Here is a 22,447-nt window from a genome sequence, read left to right on the forward strand (position 1 = left end):
TAGGATCCTGACCACCATGTCCCTCGAAAGGTTTGCGACTGACTAGAAGGTAAGCTTTGGGTCATTATCTTGGCCAGCGACGGCCAAAAACATGACTTGCAGTGGGTTTTCTCCAAATTACTCTCCAAAATGTTTTCATGGTTGGATGAACACAATTAAGGTTCCCAGTGTCTAGATCAGCAAAACGGCGCCACAACTTGATGGCCTCGCTTCTATGTTTTTCAGTGGGAGCTGTGTTTCCTTCTCCACACAAAAACATCTGTGTGTCCAAAGAACTTCAGTTTAGTCTCCTCAGACCAAAAGCTCCCAAAACAAGTCATCATTTTCCAGATATTCCCAGACAAACTTTAGTCATATATTGATGTGACGGTGTCTTAGCAATGCACATTGATCCAAAAGTCCTCCACAATGAAAAGTTCCCCCGACCGTCTTCCTTGACACTTCAGCTCTAGTAGAAGCCAGCTGAGCTACGATAATCCTCATTGACATCTCTAATAACTTCTTCTCTCTCCAAAGTTTTGGACATGTTGCGCTCCAGGCCACGCACAGTTTTTCTTGCGACTCTTCAATAATTAATTGTAGAGCCTTCTAGACACCGTGAAACATTTGGAAACGGCAGTGTAGCCTTCACTGCGACAATAAACATCTGCTATCCTCTGTCTGAACTTTAGACTTTTTTGGGCAAAAAGAACTAAAAAAAAGTTAGTCACTTTACCTAAGTTTTTAGGTAAGTTATTTATTTATTTTTACCTAAAAACTTTACCTGAACCTTTTAGGTAAAGTTTGGTTTTAAACTTTACTTAAGTTTTAAAACCAAAGCTTTACATTTAATGTGTAAATGAATGGATTTCAAGTCTTTTCTTTAGAGAATTGAGTCATTCTCAGTGCAAAAATAAACCAAAACTAGCCTGTCAAGATGTTGAACCCGGGATGAAATGTGACCAATGTTTGTGTGTCCTTCGCAGCTTTCAGTAACACAATAATCATTTCCCCCTGTCTGGGTCAAAATGTCTCAGAAACATTCACTTCCTCATAGATAGTTCTCATTTCAAGGGTAAGGGCAATTTTACAATTCTGTTTACTAGAAGCAGCAGATTGCAGCAATTGTGCAACCACAGTCCTGTTTATATGCAGACTCAGCGAAACCTTTTTGCCTGTCGAAGAACAACATCTGAATACGAAGTATATGGTGTTAAATATTTGCCATCACAAGTAGAAAGAACAGTTTGGAACACCTACTTTCTTCAGTTCATATAACAATAGATTCAATTTAACTCCAAAATATTCTTTAAATTGCTAAAAAAAAAAAACAGTTAACTGTTGGGAATTAAAACAAAATGAGACTGAAAAGCTCACAAGCTGTGCTGCAAACTATGACTCACTGGCATTTACTAAGCTCTGTAAAGGGCAACAAGTTGAAACAAACTAAGAGCAACGCGAGGTGTCCGAATTTGTCAGTGAAGATGTCTCACTTCTATCTAATGCTTTCCCCACGACGGAGCGATCAGATGGCTTCGTTCCCCCTCCCCCACCAACCTGCTCTTTGAGCTCGGTGAGCTGGCCCGACAGGTTGGTCACCAGCTTCATGGTGGACTCCAGTTTCTCCTGCAGGCTTCGGATCTCGTTCTGCTCCCCGTCGGCATCGCTGCTCACCAGAGACATGGCCCGCATCCGAGGAAACCAGTCCAAGTTGTGCTCCTGGTCAGTACGGAACCAAAGAGAAAAGCCACGGCACGGTCAGTATTGCACCACAACTAGAAAACACCGTCTTTGTGAGATTTTCTTTCCCCCTTCCTGTGTGCGGTATATTTTCGAGGAAGAAACACCTTTCATGTTGTAACTCGACAGGTCAAAATAGGTTCTGGTGAACGATTTTGTTTGTCCCGTTTGATTTGGACCCGTCTTCTCAGTCTCAGTTTAATTGCTTTTGACTGTGTGCGCAGTGATTTCAATCAAATACGCACGATGGGACTTTCCGTATTAGAATCACATGGGACACTTAGACATTCTTGAAAACACTCAAAACAGGCAGTTCACGCAGGGGTGATATGTTGGTTGCTTTTTTTCTTTTTCTTTTCTTTCAACACACAAAATAAAGTCTGCCACGCTTACAGTAGTCTGTAGAGCTGGGCAGACGATTTCCTCGTTCATGCAGCACCGAGATTAACACAAAACACTTGAGAGTTTTTATCAGCTAGAGTGAAGACAGATAAAAGAGCTGCTTCGAAATCTGGAGCTGCAGTTTCTGAGCAGCAAGAACCGAGCAGCAGCCGTAAAAGGTGATGGCACTTTTTTTTCTTTTTTTGAAGACGTGTGAAGGCTTAGAATATGACTTTCCAAAATACAGACTGGTGTGAAGTTTACTCAGAAGGGACTACGGTGTCACTTCTGGCACACAAGTGTAGGCAAAAACCACAGAGCATGTCAGCCTGATCTGAGGTCAATTCATCAACATTTTTTTTTGTTTTAAAAAACTATATATATCTTCTACAAAACACATTTTCCTTTTCCCAAATGAAAAGGAGAAGTTTAACTTGGAGAAAGCTGGCTGTTGCAGGATTTAGTTTATGCAGATGCATTTTAAATAAAGAAATCTAGTCGATGAGTGAAACTTTTTTTTTCAGTAATTAAATCCAAATGTTAGTCATACAGTATACATACTGTGTTTGCTACACAAAGTACAAACAATATAACTGTTTACATATGTTAGCTTAGATTACTTAAACTTGCACAACTGACAAAAAAATAAGTTTTTTATAAAATTAGTTCGTCACATTCATTTTACTTATTTCATTCATTTACAGTTTAAAATAAACATGAAACAGTACCATTAAAAAAAGTAATCAAAGGCTGCTGTTATCCCAACTTCCTGTGCAAGTCTTACTCTGACTTTTTTCTTTCACTTAATTAACTTTCCATTGATCTGTGCAGATGAAGCTCCTTGAAAAGCCAGCAACTTTAGTAGTAAACATTTTTTTTGGTCTTACACTAATTGTGTAGGATATTAATGACCTTCTGCAGAACAACCATCAAGTTAGAAGTGCTCACCAAAACATAACACTTCTGCTTTTTTCCTATTGGCTTTAACAGTTTTTTGAGAAACCAAAAATGTGAATTTCTTGAAATGCATACACCACTGTCTGTGTGATGCATTTACAGGTAAGCCCCACAATTATTCACACCACTGGGTGATTTTCAAGTTTCTTCTGACTGGGAGTCACTTCATTGTTTTTGGAGGAACCCAGCCAGAGTCCATCCTGGAATCTGTTGATGGAGCTGAAGATTAGTGTGATGGCTAAGAGGTTTCCCAGAAGAGTTGGAGCTCATTACCAACAAGCAACATAAGAACAAAGAAAAGCTCATCAATTAGTATGAGTTGGATTGCTGAAATGATAATGAAGATTTTCCCCTTGAATGAAGAGAAAATTTAAATTTTTTAAATAATTTAAAAAAATAAAAATAAAATGTATGTAAAAAATGGGGGTAAAAAAAAAAGTTAAAAATGAAAAGAAAATTTACTTAGTCTTGTTTTCTGTTTCATTGTAGAAAAAAATTTGGTCTATTTAAATCTGCTAGAGTTACAAATACATTTGCACTGCAAGTGTAAAATAAATATATTGAATTGAAGTGCCGAAATAACATATTCAATGATACTTTCATTTATTGTCACAGCTCCAATCAGAATTTAGCTCCCAGTTTTTATAAAGCTCGACCTTTCTCCTGGATTTATTTCAGAATGAATCCAAAATCAACATAAATATAAAACATTATTAGAAACATTTGAACACAAGTTCCAGTCAGAAAGATCATTTATGAGGTGATTTCTGTACTTTTAAAGTTGCATAGGTCCTAAATGGGAAAACAAAAAAAAACAGATGTGACTAACAGCCACTACTCTTAATATTATTGTACTTGTATATATTTTTTCACACTTCTATTTCCTCATGACACTTGAAACTGCTTGTCTTAAAAATAGGTAAATTGTGTGAGAGCACTTATCTTTATTTTCTTACACACCACAACACATCTCACCTTCACGAATCCCCAGTCAGAAAAGCGCAAAGGTGCACGAACCCAAGGATCGGACGCAGTGTAAAGCTGCTGTGGTCACTGGGTTGGAACGGTGCGGAGCAAAACAAAGCGGCTGAAAAAGTCCCTGGGTTTCAGTGGTTGATTTGGAGACAGCGGGGCAAGTGAGGTGGCCGTGCTTACCACAAACCAGCCCTGGGTCAGACGGCAGGCAGAGGGGAATCACACAACACTAAGATAATGAATAGCTCGCAGTCATTCTGAAAGAACCAGAGGATGACTGCGAAAATGTTCCACTTCCTGAATGCAAAGCGGCAGAGATTGTGTTTACCTACTTGGCCTGCACCCCACCCATTCAGCATGCGGAAGAGGACGAGACGGCCGAGTCCTCCATGATATAAGAAGCATAATTTAGCATAATTTAGATATAATTCACAAAAAGTATAAATGAAACTTGTTGTCTTTTTCTGTAATGATAATAATAATAAAAAGAACCTCTGAAGTTTATTTTTAGAGAATATTTAGTCCCTTTCACTCTAATAAAAAAAAACAGATTAAAGTTAAGCCCTTAATCATTTCACTTTATCAGTACTCATCGGTCAACAGCAGCACCCTGGGAGTAATGACTTGAGTTTTACTTTAACCCACTAACCCACTCAACTAGCTTCTGTCTTTAGCTCTGAACCTACAGCTGTCTGAATACCAGACCACTGAAAAATGAAAGGTGGGTGTGTTGAATTGGGCGGTGGAAACACTGGATGACTTGCGTCTCCCATGAAGCAGCGGCCACCTTCACATCCTCAAGCCCACCAGCAAACACAGCTGACATGGAGGACAGCTAGCTGAGAGATTCATGTTTGAATCAGGCTATTTCACTGTCAACACCATAAACTCAGGTATTTTATGCGTTTCTGCCTCATGCAGATAATGAATGGTCGGTTTCATCAGTTGTGCCTGATTTAAAACTAAATCCCATTTTAAAGAATTTTGCTTAAGAGGTTTGATATTTTGGAGACTGCTGTGATGAAAGTAGGATTTAGTGCTTAAATTGGACACGACTTCAAATGATTACCTTTTTCAACTGCTTCTTTTTTTATCATCTCAGACACCTGAGTTTTGCCAAGAACCCCAACATGCAGTTAGAGTCTCAACACTAATGGTTTTATGGGGCTAAAACCATAGCAGAGCACATCACAAGCTCTCTCATTTTCACTCAGGGGATTTTATATCCCTCCAGCTTCACCTGCACCTTTTGAATTCTGTGACGCTACCAAAGCATTTACAAATTGTCTGCATAAAATCAAAATTTGAGGCACAAATTTGTTGTCTCAGGTACTTTGAAGGAGATGCTCTTTTTATGCTGCTACAGCTAAAATTACTAAACTCTAACCGTCAGTCAGTAGTTTTCCAGGGTTCCTGAAGGTCTTAGTCTTATTTAATCATCACAGAAATTGCATCTAAAAGTCCCATTTTAAGAAAAGAGGAAATCCAGCACAGACTTGACACAGAATCAGAGAAACACCCTTCAGTTCTACTTTGTGACCAGATTCAGACGAAACATTTCACATTTCGGGAACTACCATTCTGATGCCAAAATGCTTTTTTTTTTGTCTCTCAGACTTGTTTTCCTCCTGATTTAGCTTTAAAAAAGAAAACAGGAACAAAAGGTGTTAGAGGCATGCTGCTAGTAAAACAAGGAGGTCAAAAGTTTCAATTTACAGTTGGTTCTTTGCCAGGTTGTCTGATATGCATAAGCTCAATAATTCAGTAACTATTCAATACTAAATAGCTAAGTAATGAATAATTACCTACCCTATCCATAAGTAACTACTAATTACTTATGAATAACTATTAATAAGAGTTTAAGAGGCTTCACAAACAAAAACGTCTAAAAGTGGTCAAAGATTGGAACAAAGCAACAAAATCTATGAAAGATTTTCAGAAAGGAAGAAGAGCTATTGATCACAACTACTTTAAAATGTCACAACAGCCTGTGATGTTGGAAGAAAAAGGGATGGATTCATGATACTTTTTCACAAATAACATTTATACTTTCTGTAACACCACTAAGGACTCCTTCACATTTTCCCAATTTATTCTCAAAGCATGTGAAATACCTTTCCCTTACCAGATCAGATTATATAACATCACATAAACCTGAGAGGCTGGTTATAATTTAAGCTAGTTCACCCAGGACAGATTATGGCAAGTAATGAGATTAGTTGCCATACATACGCAGATGATGCACAGCTTTTACGTTACAATGTCAATGTCAGGTGACCACAGACCCATTCAAGCACAGAGAAGACGCTCAGAACAAATTTACGGGCATGGATGTGCCGTAAATTTCTTCAACTGGAGTTAAACTGGAGTTATTTTCTTTGAACAATCAATTTGGCTAGAAACCACTGAAATCTGGGTGTTCTGATGGACTCAAACCTGAACCATTTGGAGACACATAAAGACAATTGCAAAATCAGTCTACCACCCGGAGAACTTTTCAATAATTAAAGGAATAATTTGCAAACTAGATCCAGACCCATGCCTTTGTCTTTAGTTGCATTGATCACTGCAATAATGTTTTCACAAGTCTGCCTAACAAATAATAATAATAATAAAAAAAAAACAAGCTTCTTCCCAAATTCTCACTAAATTCACTAAAACCAGGGACATGGAGTACATGACATCACTTGGCTTGCTAATGCAAAAGTTTCACGTTAATTCAAATCCTGTTTTGATTTTGACTGGGGCTTCTTTTCAAGACAGTGGAATGTCATGAAATTCACTTTCCTGTGTTGGTGAAAGCCAAAGAAGGAAACAAACCGAGCAAATCTTGCTGAGTGTGAGTTCACACTATTGATGCTCTTATACAGTCATTACATGTATAAGAGTTAATACAGATAAATCCAAAATTAGTCATATCTGGCAGGTTTTGGTGTAAAGTAGGCCGGTCTATCGATTAAAAAAAATTTAATCAAATTAATCACACTCCGGTACAGTGATTAATTGTGATAAATCACTGTACTCAACTTTGCAAGCTTGAAATATAAATATGCACACAGTTGTGGTTGTTGCAGGAATGCTTCCGCCCTCCTGATGCACCCCAACCAATTAAAATGAAAACAATTTTCAATTATTATTTTTTTCTTGCATCAGAAAAGAGGTAATGTAGTCTGCCGGTACTTATTCCACTACACATGCATTATTTTGTAGTGCTTAGGTGCCCTACCCCGGTCTGATGGCGCTCTGGGGAACTGCCCATGTCGCCCATGATTGTCCGTACCTGTTTTACAACCAAGACCTCTGTGCAAAAGACCGCATCGTATATTTAATATAACTTAATGGGCAATCATTTTTTTATTGGGTAGAAGTTTATTTACTGAAATACCAACACGTGTCCACAACGTTTACCATGAAAAGAGATTTCTTGATACAAAAAATGGTAAATTTACGTAGGCGTCAATCTCACCTATGTTCCATCAAATTGGTGTAAATATATGACTTTGTCTGGTTAATATGTGTAAGATAAGTAAGTTTTACTGTTTGAGACTCTTATTTTGAAGGACAAAAGGAAGTGGTTCTTTTTATGGCTTACTGTGTTTAATGAAGATTGCATAAGATTCCAGAAACATTTTTGAAGCTTCCACCGCTTTTAAACTTATCATATGTCAGAATTTGTCTTTAACAACAATAACAAAAAAAGTTATTCAGGAACAATTTATAGACACCGTTAGAACAACATGACTGGCTAACAACTTGAATTTCCTAAATCAAAAGTCTGAACTGAAATTGTTCATCTCTAGTAGAAAATCTAACATTATTAAAAGTATCTGAATAATTCAACAGTGCATTTTGGTTCTCATTAGAGAAAAACACAACATATGGACTGGTGAAACTCACACTAATAGTGATTCTTTAAAACACGGTTTTCTGACGTGTGAAAGCTTTACTCTTTTTAAGAAAACAGAAAAAAATTTGAATTTTTAATTTCTCCAAAAGTAGTACAAGAAATATTCAAGTTGGTAATCATTTTGTCTCATGAATGAATATATCACTTCAACCATTAGCCTGCATTTAAATAAGAAGTGACCTGGCAAAGGGATGTTACAAAAATATATTTTCAAATTCCCTATACCAAAAGGTTACCTTACCACTTCAGAATCAGATTTTTGCCATTTTTTTCTCCCCCAAATTAAATAATACAAAAACAATACATCCCTGTTGAACAATCATTTTGAGTTGCATATTTTACGTGAATTCACAGCATATCCTTAAAACCTCCTTTAGTATTTTCTCTAAAAACTAAATGTCACAGTTTTTAATTTTTCTGATAAAAACGCATTTTTTTTATTTTTAAGTGATTTTAGAGGTCTAACAGAATTTAGACAAAAAAATAAAACTATGACAAAGGTCATTAATGCCATCTGAATTCTGCTTGAGTTGACGCAATCCCCCCATCACCTCCCACTCAAAAAAAAAAACCATCGTGTTTGATGACTTTGTCACCTGCAGTTCAACTGTCTTTCCATTTCCAGTGTTTATAAATGAAAGCGCTTCCAGTAAACTGATAAGTGCAGGTACAAATTAAGACTCTACAACACACTGGTTCAATGGAAATGACGGAAGTACATTTTTCATTATTAAAACCGCACGAGCCATCACTGAGAAACAGGATGCTCTGTGGTTAAAACAGCAACAGAAAACGTCACAGTCATGCCACAGAGACACCTGACGCAGCCCACTCAACCTGCAGATATTCAAATGAGTCCAAAACAAAACAAAACCAAAAGAAAAAAAGAAATTACAAGTCCGAAAGAAAAGGAAGAAAAAGAAGAACAAGCTTGACCTTCTGCTTTCCTTCTTTTCACCTTTGAGAACAGGAAGATTTTGCGCTTTATTTCTACGACCAGACATTGGGAAGCACCTCAAAAGAGCAGAGGCGTCTTTCGGTGTCAGACAAAATAAGAATTAGAGCAGTGAGTGTGAACCATGCATCATCTTTTTACATCTTAGATGTGACATTTCACCCAGAGCCCTCCATCATTGACGTCAGTCCCAGTCATTGTTAGAGTAGTTTGCCTTGTACACCCCCTTCTGTTTTATCGCTTCTTCCACTTTACAGTCACATCAAAAAAAGCGAAACGCGGTGGGAGAGAGGCTGTACAGATTGAAAAAGGCTGCCTGGTCCAACACATTTCTGGTGAATGTGACTATCATACAAATAGGTATGGATGTACTTTAAAAAAAGAAAACAAAGAAAAAAGGAGCAAAAGAAATATTTACATGAGGAAAAAAAAAATTTAATGAATATTTATCTATAAATATTCATTAATATTTAATGAATATTTATAAATATTGAATGCAAATTTTTCTTTTAACCAGATTCAGGGTTTTGTTTGTCTTTTAAAATACATTGGTTTTTTTTTTTTTTTTTGTGGGATGGGGGTGCGGCAGCTTATTGCATGATTTATTGTTCCGTGGGGGGAAATAAAAGTCTTCTGGAAAGTTTTTGCAGAGCATGCCAAATGGCGAGCTAATGTGGTTATGCATGTAACCATTCAGGGTGTGGGTTACTCTGAACACTTTCTTTGATTAAAGTTAGCTGTGGCGATAAAGCATTAATACAAAGTTGGGTGTCGATCATTTTATATCAAGCTCACTGTTTTCACAGAAAGCCGAGAAATCCTCGACAAAAACGTCTACCGGTGATTCAGAGAATGGAAAATATGTTTCGGCATGTTCATTTAAAATGATTCATTAAGAAAAAAATTTCATTTTATATTATACATCTGTGCTCAAAGGCATAGGTTATTGAGAATTGGGAGCTTTTTTTTATTTTTTATTTTTAAACCAGACAGGATTACTAATATTTCTTACTCTAACACAAACTTTGAAAACTTGTGTGATATGATGCTGAAGAAAAACTGAAGGAAGAAATGGGAAGCTTAGAGCTAGGTAACATAATCCCTACCGTGAAGTACGGAAGGACACAAGGGTCATTTCGTGGGAGTGTTTTGTCACAGGAAGCATTGGTGCGCATCACAAAGCAGACGACACCATGAGAAAAGAACAGGAGGAAATGCTGAAACATCTTCAGAGAGTTTGCACAGCGACTCTAGACATGCCAACGGATTTGTGACAAAGTGGCTTAAACAGCTAACATCTAGCGGACGTCCTGGTCCCACCTCCCTAGAAACATTTGTGGGTAGAATGAAGAGGTGTGTGTGAGGGAGACAGCCACACACACCTGACCCGTTCACTCCAGTTCAGTCATGACAAATTCCAGCGAGAGATAGCGAGACTCTTATGGAAGGATTCCCAAAACACTTCACCCAACTTATACAGTTTAGCTGCAATGCAACTAAGGGCGTGTGCGTAAATTCAGACTTTGGGGACAATATTAATAACTGGTTGAAAGACTGCAGTTTTCTGGCCGAGCTCCGGTTACCGATCTTTAAAAAGCCTGGCCTGCCGATTCAGATTTTGGCTGATACAGATTTTGTTGCTGCAACAGTTGCTGAGCTTGCAAAAGTGGGGTGACTATTGTTAACTGGAAATGTGTGTAAATGACTTGGTAGGCGGGGCTAACAGTCAAACCTCTCACAGCAGAGCAGAGGACAGTGGATGATCTCTAGACCTTCACTGAGGTGGATCAGATCGGCTTCACAAGTCAGGATCAGCCGATCACTGAGCTCCCAAAATTAAGACAATTGGGGCCGATGTACTGGTGCACCGCTAATTAATAATAATAGGAACAAGAATAGTAATAATTATATACGAGCCAGTTGCAAAAATAAATAAAATAAAAAATTAGCCAGTATTACTTTTATTAAGCTAGTAAAACCAAAAGTAATACTTTGTCTGAACAAAAGAAAAGTGTCTTTGTATAGTGAACATTTATCTGCTTTCTAGTTAATAAAAAATATAACAAGAAATTAACAGGAAACCATCATTTCAAAAGCTCAAGACATTTTAGACATTTTTTATTTGAATACCAAGATCTGCAGCTTTATTCAAACATTCAGAGCAGATTGCATGTCAAAGGTAAATGCTGCAGGTAATTTTTCAAAAGCTGCTTTCAGACAAGATGATGAAAAAGCAGTGCAGTAAGCAAACTGAGTTGCAACCGAGACTGAACGCTGAGGAAGAACGGGTCACCTGACGGATCATCGGGGCTCCTCCTCTAAGCCGGAAAGCCGCTCTTCAAAACGCACGCTTGACAATCCGAGTTTGGCTCAATATGGTGCAGAGTTAATGAGAGGGAAGTGATGGTGAGGGGGAGGGGGGGTTATCCAAGATCAGGTGGTTCCTCACAAGACTGCAGCAGATCAAGAGAAAAAGGGGAAGAGTGGGCTAAATCTAATAAGAAACAGTCAGAGGCTGACAGCAGCGCCAGTGCGTCAATGAAGCAACCACTTCACAAAGTGGGGCTTTCCTTTGGCAGTTGAGATGTTTACGACTCGGCTGCAACAATCGAAATGAATCTGTCTTGGTTCCTACTCTTAAGGGCAAAGTTCCACCGTCGTCTATTTTTGGTGTTTGAAAATATGAGATGCCGTGACTTTCAAAAATGCACAAAAATAAGTCTAGAACGCCTCGTCACAAACAAGGTTATCGCATTTCATCGGGATTTTGTTGGTGTGCTGTTAAGTAATACATGCAATGGAAAATAACGCCTGAAAATAAAATACCAGGGATTACACATTATTGTTAGAATTATTATAATTATCAGTATTGTCATTACTTTCACAGTTTATCAAAATGATCTGTTTATGGAACAAATATGAGGAACAGTCAAATGAAACCAAAGAGAAAAGATCTATTCTTACTTTTATGAAATAAATAAAATATAATAAATATTTTAGGTATAATGAATTATATTGATTCAACAGAGTGCCATATCATTACAAAGATAATGCCTTTTTCTTTATTATTATTGCTAGAATAATAATAAAGACATTGCAAATTTTTGCTTGTTTTGTGCTTCAAGATGTATCCATACAGGTGGTTGCTCAAATTGGTTGGTTTTTAATATTTGTTTTTATTTTTTCTCCAAGCTACTCCTTTTTTATTTAAAACTTTGGTTTATGTGATATGTTTATTTTAATCTGTAAATGAAGGGAAACAATGATTGATAAAGTTTTGTTTTGCCAACACTGGGAATGCATTTTTTTTTTAAAGTTGTGGTGACTTCTCAAACAAAAAACAAAAACAAATCCAAGACTTTGTGGATAAATCTGAAAAATGTTTGTGTACATAAAGTTTCTCAAATAATTCTACAATTTACCTAAAAAATAAAAATAAATAAAAAAAAGAATGAGGACAACCCCCTGTGCCCCCCCCCCGCCAAAAAAAAAAAACAACAACATTGTGCAGAACAACATCCTCACCCGGATCATTTCAGCCACGTAGCTTTCGGGCCCCGTGAACTCTGTGGAGTCCTTCACCTTTACCAGGACAATGAAGAACAAGTAGTGCCACATGTTGTGCTCCACCTTGATGTGTTCTTCAAAAGTAACCGTCTTGTTGTCAAACTTATCTCTCTCCAGACCTAAAAAGGAAAGAAAGCAAGACCAACACCCACATACACACACACACACACCCAAAACAAACATTACACATGTTTTTTTCTCAATTCTTGGGAAAAAAAAAGCTAAGAAATAAGCCTTATTAGAGGATGACATAATTGTGCTTGGGGGCGACTGAGAACATAAGAGGAAACAGGGTCATGCGGGGAAAGAGAAAAAAACGTCAAAGGCGAGAAAGACTTTTTTGTTTTTTTATGTTTTCTGTTGCAATAAATCCCAGTAATCCACTGGTGTTCTTGGATTCTATTCACAAAAAAAGAAGAAGGCTTCACAGAGTCACCCAGCCCAAGGAGCAGGGATTATTCACTACAAAATGTCAACAAGTGACTGTCTGGGCCAGTGACTGCAGCGTGTTGTACAGTTGAACGTGGTCAAGCCTCATATGGCAACAGGAAGAAACACTCCTCCTCCACAGCAGCACCTTCCGTGACTAAACATTCATTCTGGGAAGAGGAGGCGTAGGGTATTTTTTTTTACAGAGAAAAAAAACAGCCCCCATTTTGCAAGCAGCCCTGATGTGAATCTGCTGCAGAGCAGTGGCACGCTCACATTCAGGGCAGACCACTCACATGACTTGCATTAATTTTGACTGAGAGCCATAAAGCTTACACCTGCCGCTCGATTAAAGCTTCATGCGACACATCGGGTATCGATTGCAGCTTTGACGCACTGGAGCTGAAAGACATCCGTTTGTTTGTTTTGCAGCAATTATAACTTGATTGTAAAAAGAGACAAAAAAAAAAAGAAAAAGGCAGCAATAATATCCCTAAACCACCGAGAGTAAAGTGTGGTTAGAAAACTGGCTGCAGAAACAAAAATAAGGGAAACCCAACATTTAATTTCCAATTACACCGATTTAAATAAATAAATAAATGTACCCACCACAAATGAAACATGTCGTCTTCAAGATTTCCTCTTTCTTCTGCTTTTCGCTCCTCAAGTCAGCAAAAGTATCAATGATGACACCAAAGATAAGGTTGAGGACAATGATGATGACCATGAAGAAGAAAAGCAGGTCGTAGATGACTCTGGCTGCAAACAAGGGTTCCTGAGGGAGTCGGGGAAGAAAACAAGAGAAGCACCAAGAGCTGATTTCATTCTCGGTGGAAATATTTTGTCAGTTTTTACAATAACTTTCAATTAAATTTGAGAAAGTAGGCAGAACAGAGGCCCGGGTCGTGCAAACTGATAAAAAGGAGAGTGTTGTGGGTTTTTTAGGGAGGAGTTGAGATGTGTTCATGGTCAGGAGTTGCTCCCAGGTGACTGGACAGCTACAGCTAATCTGATAAGAGAGACAGGTGGGAAGATACTTGGTGTGTCATCTGGAGGGAATAAAATAGAGAAGGAGGCAGATTTTATTTTATGGTTTTAAAGGCTCGACATTGAAGATGGTGAGAAGTAAAGGCAGCTTTCTGTTTTTTCATTCTGTTCTCGGCTCCCAGAGAGAAATTCTAGACTTTTCCAAAATTGGGGGGTCCGGACTCCTCCTCCCCCCTGGGATTCACGCCTGTGCATGGTAGTGGAATGGAAAAGTCCAGAAGCATATACATAGACAGAAGCTAGCCAAGAAGAAGTGAAAATGAGGACTGAGAATACAAAAGGTGTATGATGCTAGTTCGGACAATAAAAAGGGAGAGAATGAGTTTCATCCATCTGCCGAGGCAGAGATAGAGATAGAAAGACGTGCAGTAGGTGAGGGTGATTAAGGATGGGAATGGAAACATACTGACCACTACTTTGATGACTGAGGAAAATGAGAGAAAATGTAGAGTAGAAGTAGATAAGATTAGTAAGGTTGATGTGAGGAAAGTTTGAAGAGGATGAAGAGGGGAAAGGAAGTTGGTCCGGATGACACACTGGTGGAGGTATGCGAGTATCTAAGAGAGGTGGAGGTAGAGTTTTTAACTTGGTTGCATATTCTCACACTAGAATAGTGAGAGTATGCCTGAGGAAAGAAATCTTCTCACTCATCTGAAAGGAAAGGGAATAAAGATACAGTCAAGTGCAGTGTAATGTAGGCTTAGGTTAGCATTTGTGAGTATAAGAGAGGTTTTATGCCAAGAAAGAGTACTACAGATGTAATTTTTGCTTTGAAGATGCTGATGGAAAAGTGCAGAGAAGGCCAAAGCGAACGGCAGGGAGTAGACAGAGAAACTGTGGTCTTGGATGAGGAGGTGTGGAGTGGCAGGGAAGTTTTTTATATTGGTGAAGGGTGTGAATGAGAGCTATTGGACAGCAGTGAGGTGTGCTGTAGGAGAAGGAAAGGAGGTGGAGGTGGTGGCGAGACTGCACCAGAGATCGCCTCTCAGCCTCTTCTTGTTTGCTTTGGTGATCGAGATGCGGATAAATTCTTGCTATGGGCCGTCACGTGGTGCAGTGGATAGAGTGAGCGCCTCGTGTACAGAAGCTACAGACCTCGACAAATGTCCTCTGCATCCCTACCCCCTTCCTTTAGGGTGTATTGTTGAGTGAAGAAGGTCATGGTCAGTTGCTCCCAGGTGACTGGACAGTGCCAAAAAAAAAAAAAAAGAAATTCTTGCTTTGTGCGACTAAATGTAAAAAAGCGAGTAAAACTTGTTTTGGCCCATTAGTTCTGTTGTGATTTCATCATCTCATTGTTTTCCCCATAGTTATGGAATCAACTGAATTTCTGAGAAAAAAATCAATTATATATATATATATATATGCACACACACACGCATATATAATTCTACTTCGTTAGAAATTGCTTGTTTATTTTAAATGGAATGGACAGAGATGGAAAAAGGTGGGGAGGAAAGTTAGATATGAAGCAAATGCATAAAAATAGAGGAGGAAGAAGAAAGACCATACAAGATAACATCTGAGAAGTCTGCTTCTACAACTGTTGAAAAAGAGAGAGAAAAAAAACAGAACTGAAAAACCAGTGACGAATGTATGGCCAAAAAAAAAAAAAAAAAAGTTGCCACCAAAAAAAAAAAAAAAGGACACACTAATATTTTGTTAGACTGCCTTTAATTTTGAGCAAATTTTCTGTGGCATTGCTTTGAAAAGCTTTGAAATATCACAAGATTCATCTTTATCCAACCACTGTGTCCTCACTAGAAAATACTGTGTATTCATAAACTACCTTTGGGTGGGTTAGGAATAAGTCATGAAATGAACTTAATATAGAAAACCTCTTTTTTTTTTGCTATAAAAGTTACATACTGCAGCACTAAGAAAGATCTTTAATTTAAAAATAGGATATGCCATCAGTTTTACTTTCAGTTTCAAGCATTGGACATGCCAACATAGTATGTGTAGCGTAGCCTAGCATGAAATAGACTATTGTAGGTCGTTGTTGCAATATTTCAGAAACAGGCAAGTTGTGTCTGTGGCAGTTTTGCACATGTGCAGCAGCTACACGTTGCGCTCATGTTGAATTTTTCAACATGTCCAAAAAAAACCACAGCAAGCTGGCTTTTCATGGTCAACCTGTGTGTTTCAAATATGTGTTAAGGTAAGGCCAGAGCATTCCTCATTTCAGGGTTAAAACAAAAATATTTAATAGATATCTTGTTTGTTGCCATTATGCTGTAATTATATCGCATAATATTAATCATCAGAGTGGTTTGGTGAAAATAAACCTCTGTCCTGCTGCGTTTTTTGGCATGGAAAAAAAAAATCTCATCTAAGTTCATCTAAGTTTGAGTTTACTCCCTCATTCTTTACGTTAGACTGAAGATCTAAGGCATCCTGTGAGAGTACAGGCCTGTCTTCCTCCCTCATGAGATAACTTTATTGTCATTTCTGGAATGCTGGACGTTACAAGAGTCTTCATTGCAGCTGCGTTGACCTTTCAGCGGCGCGCTTCTCTCAGTCAGACAGAGCTTCTTTGTGCAGAGGGCAGTCCTTACATCATTTCTCAGGAAATAAACTGGTCAATGTGCACTTACCGGGTCAGATTTGTTACATGCTTTTTGAAGACAGGCAAAATTAACAGCTCGATGGTCTTGTTAGATCACAAGATTAAGACCGCTCACTTTTCTCCAATTACTTTAATTCAATTCAACTTAATTCAATCTGGTCGCAAGGCAGAAAAATGGCCAAGAATTCACGTCATGTGTGCTGCCGTTTTCTGCTTAAAAAGAAAGCAATGTGACAAAAAAAGAGCTAAAAAATATACACATTTGTGCTTTCAAGTGAACCTTTGTTTGATCACACTCTCAGAAACTTCCGGATGATCCCTTTGTTGCCGTGTTTGTTTACTCCGTACCTCTTTAGACGGCTTGCGCAGGACGTCCCCAACACCTCCTCCGCTCCTCAGGCCGTGACTCAGTACTGTGACAATGCACATGAGTAAGGAGTCACATGTTCGCTCCTTGTCCTCAATCACCACTGACGGCTGGACAGCAACAGCAGCTGCGAAGAGTAAGAAAATGTTACGTTTTTAGATCCCTGCCGTCGATGGCAAAATGCCAAAGTTGCTCTGCTGGAGAAGAGACATTTATTTTATCAATAAATCTCTGGACACAGATACGGGTTGGGGTCATTCTGAGCAGAGCTGGAACCAAACTGGATTCATGAGTCTGATATGTGAACGATTTTCTAGCTCTGACCCGCAGATAACTGCAGATTTCTCTTAAAGTACAAGGAAAACGTGAGAAAATTTAACAAAAGCGTGAACAGTAAAAAATGTTATTGGAAGTCAAGAGGACATTACATAAGGGTGTGAGAAAGTTGGTTTTACGATTTCAAAACAGACAAAAGTGGGTGCAAAGCGAGGATTTTATACCGTCTTTACCATCTTGAATGGGAGATTAGCTCAGACATATTAAAAGAACATTCTTTGGATATATTCAGACCTGTCACGATTCAGTGCATCTGCACTGAAAAGTGTTGTCACCGGCAGGTGAAAAAACATGTAAAATTTCTGAGGGGACAATTGCTTCGTCCACATCACAGAAGATAAATCTGTGCCAGTTCCAGTTACCAGTTTAAGAGTGGAAAGTAACTCCCAGTAGCTACTTTTAGTCTCATTACTGTAATTAATACAATTTGTCTGTACTTTGTTCCTTTTGAAGAAGTTAACAAAACCTAAACTTCTACGTAAGTACATTTTGAGTAACGTATTTTACTCAATTACATTTGAAATCATATCCATTGAGTAATTTTATTGTAATTCTTTAAATCTGTGTGGCACGAGGTCGATCATGTACACTGCTGTCCTGTGGGCAACGACCACTTTGACGATGAGACGGGTAAGGAAACCACTGTGCGATCCTTTTGATGAGCTGTGTGATTTTGTGGCATATAACATTGCCTAATTTATTTATTTTTAGGTCTTGATGCTGCATAACCTTGTTGAAGTCAGAAGAAATAAATAATGGATCACCAATTCCATACTTTTAGAGCTGGCTTGCGAAAGAAGCTGTGAGAACTTTCAGTGTAGGATTTTGTCCAATTAGCGACAAAAACTATCCCATACTTGAGCAGTGATGAAGGGTTTTGAAAGCTTAGGTGGGGTCGGGGTCAAGCAATTTGGGGATTGGATATGGCTGACTGATTGGTTTTAAGCTGCTGAATGTGTTCATGATTGAATGGTGGTTTTTCCCATCAAGATTAGTCGCTTCCAAAGACTTATTGCTTGGAGTTGGAGGCTTTCTGTGCCATCACTGGATGGATTGTTCAATCTACTTGTACTGGAGGTTTTTAATCCTTGACCTTTTCACCTCAGGCCCTAGTATCGGCTCTTAGGCTCGTCAACCCCTCTCCTGCAGCACGAGGGGTCTGAACCCCCTGACATTTCACCAGGTGGCTCAGTCTGACTAAATCTCGTGATTTGTTCAGCTGTGCTGATCTGGGTGACTCAGGAAAACGCAGAGCCGTCTTAAAACAAACATAAAAGCCACAAGCACAGTTGCACACCAAAAGCCTGGAATCTCATGCATGCACCAACACGTGGCTTCAGACCTAACAGAAGCCTTGAACTTTAACATCCTCCCTCCAACATGTTCATACATTTGTCAACGTACCATCCATGACGGCTTCTGTCGAGCAGTTTTCTCCATTTTCCTTCTGGCACGCTCCGCCCGAGAAGAACTCTCCAATCATGCTGGCTCCATGTTCTGTTCAGCAGCAGAACACGCATGATTATGCACGTGCACAAAGGGTCACACGCATATATATTTGCACAATGCATACAAGTGTATTGCAGAAGTACTGAGGTGCCTTAATTTATTAATTTGTAGACATTTTGTCACGTTTCAACCACAAACAGCAATGTATTTTGCTTTGGTTAAAGTGACAGACCTCGACTTCACAATTCTGAAAGTAGATCTTAAAGTGAAGTGACGGGAAATTATGCAAGGTTGCAACAAAGAAAAATCTGAATAGAGTGGTGAGAGTTTGGTATCCCGTATCAAGATCAATCATTTGCAGATCAACCTTCTGCTGCAGAAGACCTTCCACAGATCTCTGAGTGGATTAAGATCAGGACTATGAGTGAAGCATTCTAACACAGCAACATGGTCCATTCCACACCAATACATTGTAGGTACGAGTCTGTATTTAGTCTTTTTTCTTCTGATATAACAAAGCCCTTATGGACTCCGTCAGTTGGACAATGTTTTATACCCCAACATTCATTAAAATTCACTTTATATTTCATCTCTCTGCTGTTCCTTGTGCTCCTGCTTTGTACATCAGTGTTCTCTAACAAACATCTGAGGTCTTCACAGAACAGCTGAATTTAAACTGAGGTGAAATTATCTACAGATGAAATGGTCAGGTGACTTGTAAAGGCAATCGGATCGGACCCGATTTCACCAGAATAAAAATGGGGAAGTCCACCTTTTAGATTTCTTCTGAAAAATCTAAATAAAACCAAATATTACGTACCTACCCTTTTATAATTACAAACTACTTTATATTGTTATATTGCATAAAATCCCCCAAACATTGAAGTTTATGGTTGAAACAGTTTAAGGTGTGTGAATACTTTATTAAGGCAGTGTTGGTCACAAAACCAACATTGTAAAACTTGTAGAACAGGATTTTGACCAAAATGTAAAGACATTTTGATTGTATATCTTGGCTATACTGACATTTCTTCATTTAAGGTATTTTGATAATGATGAGTATCATTAAAATGAGTATTTGGGTCAAGAAGGGCAAGAAAGGCTTTTATGCTTCCAGCCAAGACTTAAACATACCGAGAGTTTTGTTGGGTATCCTGTCGACGGCCAAAATGAAGTCGTCCTTGAAGAAGATATATCCCACAATCGAGAAGAGGTAGACGAGGATGAGGGCCAACACGGCCGTCAGAACTATGGAGCGTCCGTTCCGGGTGACACTCTTTATCACGTTCAGTAAGGTTTCTTCTCGGTAAACAAGATCGAAGAGCTGAAAAAGATTAAAGTTTCATCTTTGAGAAACAGAAAAAAAAGGGGACCCTTTTTGTTTCCTTCATTTGTCTTTAGCACTATCAATGTTATCGAGCTAATGTGATTAGCGTGTGCCACCAAATACCAGCAAGCTGTAGAAGAAGACGTGGACGAAGACCCCCAGCGAGCAAATGATCAGGTAGAGCAGGTGGTACAGGAACTCCACGTCCATGATCATGGCCTTGTATCCGCGCGTGAAGGTTCCTCGGTTCCCAACGAAGCTCATTAGGAAGATCACCTTGTTACACAGCTGGTAAAACCAACAAACACCTCTTGTAATGCAGAGAAAACACGAGAATCGCAACCAGAAAACAGCCTCTTTCGTAAACATGTCGATGCAGACTTACATTAAACCCGCCCAGCAGGAGCAGCGTGGGCTCCAGGCCCACAGAGAAAATCAGGCGCAGGATGGTGGACGCAATCAGCGCCCTGATTCCATGAGGCTGAGGCAACACGATGACAATGGCCAGCGACACAAGCATGGCCAACCATAACAGAGCAGACAGGTGGGGCTCCAGGGTCCCTGGAGGAAAAAAACCCCAAAAGGATTTGATTAGAAAAGGTAGAAAAAAAATAATCTATTCGGTCACTTAAAGTCACAGCTGTTATTACAAATACTTGTTTTTCTCTCAGATGGCGACTATTTCTTCTCTTACAGCTAAATATAGTCCACATTATACGATGAGATAGCTAAAATATTGTCAGAAGTTCTAACAGTACAATGAAGACAATAATAAAGATGAAATTATGACAAAAGAGAGAAGAGACAACAATGAGGGGAGAACTGAGATCCAGCGTTAATTAAAATCTGGAAGAATTTGTAATTTCCTCCATCAGATAAACGTCCCAAACTTTTCGGAGTGTTACGTGGAAGGCGAGGCCTGTCACAATGACAAATAGAAACAACCCCAAAATCATTGTTATTTGCGATAATTCTGTTGTTTTGTATAATATTGTCCCATTTCAGAGTTTATAAACTGTCAATTTGTGAAGAAAACAACACTGAGACTGCAAGATATTTGGAATATCTAAAAAACATACACACCCAAACCCATCAGTAAAATGGATTATGACTTCTCTGCAAACAAAATTGCCCTTAAAAAAATATAAATCCTGGTTTTCTGTTTTTTTTAATCAATTTATTTTCTTTTAAAAATGTCAATGCCATGCATGTCTCTCTTGTAATTTCAGGACAAAGTTAACTGAATCACAAATGATGAAAATATTAATCAATACAAACTTTATGACTCTTGTTCTTCAGGTGCTTATCCAAGTCATTCAGGCTGCATTCAATGTAATTTAGAAATACTCTAAAAAAAAAACCTAGGAAAGTTCACCTTTTTTAATTGATTTACTGCTACAGTAAATTATATTAACAATTAACATCCAGTTCCTACCCATGCCTTTTGGGTGCCCACATATTTTTTTCTTTAACTCTACATGGTGCGTGGAGCTTTACTATCGCATGAGTCCTGATCAGTACGCAGCTGACGGATTGGGTGGCTTTGTTAATGGGATTCCCATTCCTCACAAAGCACACATTACAAAAGGAGTTTCGTCAAATTCTTTTTTGTCTAAGGCACCAAGTGGACCTCCCTAATCATCTCCTGAGTCTACAACGCTCGTCAGGTTTTTGTTACATAACCCTCTGCTGGATAAAAATAGACGCTGTAGCAGCCAAAGTTATCAGCGATGGTTCTAGGTTCGGCTTTGTTGCTCAAAACGCTCGATACAGACCCAGTAACACGCCATCCAAGGCTGCTTATCTCCATTTGTGCTTTTGAAGGATCTTCAGACGTGGGCTACAATGCCACACCAGCACCTTCAACAATCTTTCATCAAACACTTTGCCGTCCCCATGCGTCGTCTCGAAGGCCGGTGTGGTCACAGCCGACTCGTGTGAGGCCACGCTCGAGTTTGTTTGAACAGTTGGCCGTAGGATTTACAAGCGTAAACAAGGATTAAGGAGAGTTATACAATCAAATCAAAAGCATTTGCTCAGCCAAAGGAATTGTTACACCTAGTTTTTCCTCCATTCATATTCTATTTTTAAACAAACGATATATGAAGACTTCCAGCGCTGATTTTATGTGTAGTGCTGACGTATAAAGGTCCTGTTCTCCCACACTTTTCATGTAGTCACAACCCACAAAGGCTACAGAAACCACAAAATGTTAATTATCATTTGCATTCGACATGGCAATTTTAGAGACCGACTTTCTTTCTTTTCTTTTTTTTCCTAATTTCTTCAAAAAATCTGAGCCATTCTAACAAACTGAATATGCTTTGATCTAAACCATTTAATTTTAACTCTTACTACATGTTAAGTTTTTAAATCTTTTCTCAAAACCCATTTTTTCTTCTTTTGCATTTGAGACAGAGTGAGTTTCTTCTATCAAGTTTATTTATGCAGCTCATTTAAAA

The 22,447-nt window shown here is 38.6% G+C and overlaps 1 protein-coding gene across 14 annotated transcripts in view; it reads right to left on the minus strand.

Moving 5' to 3' along the window:
* Window positions 1–22,447, minus strand: part of LOC129353750 (inositol 1,4,5-trisphosphate receptor type 1-like) — a 108,304-nt gene that overhangs the window by 3,271 nt on the left and 82,586 nt on the right. For all 14 annotated transcript variants that reach the window (XM_055023242.1, XM_055023226.1, XM_055023236.1 and 11 more), the window contains 8 exons: window positions 20,371–20,546; window positions 20,109–20,273; window positions 19,793–19,982; window positions 18,614–18,706; window positions 16,855–17,000; window positions 13,500–13,665; window positions 12,420–12,580; window positions 1,537–1,698 (listed from right to left, as the gene is read on the minus strand). In XM_055023242.1, coding sequence (XP_054879217.1) covers window positions 1,537–1,698; window positions 12,420–12,580; window positions 13,500–13,665; window positions 16,855–17,000; window positions 18,614–18,706; window positions 19,793–19,982; window positions 20,109–20,273; window positions 20,371–20,546 — 1,259 coding nt within the window. The remainder of the gene's footprint in view (window positions 1–1,536; window positions 1,699–12,419; window positions 12,581–13,499; window positions 13,666–16,854; window positions 17,001–18,613; window positions 18,707–19,792; window positions 19,983–20,108; window positions 20,274–20,370; window positions 20,547–22,447) is intronic.

The sequence above is a fragment of the Poeciliopsis prolifica genome, unplaced genomic scaffold (assembly GCF_027474105.1).
Source record: "Poeciliopsis prolifica strain line A6 unplaced genomic scaffold, Auburn_PproV2 SCAFFOLD003, whole genome shotgun sequence".
In the NCBI taxonomy this organism is placed as follows: domain Eukaryota; kingdom Metazoa; phylum Chordata; class Actinopteri; order Cyprinodontiformes; family Poeciliidae; genus Poeciliopsis; species Poeciliopsis prolifica.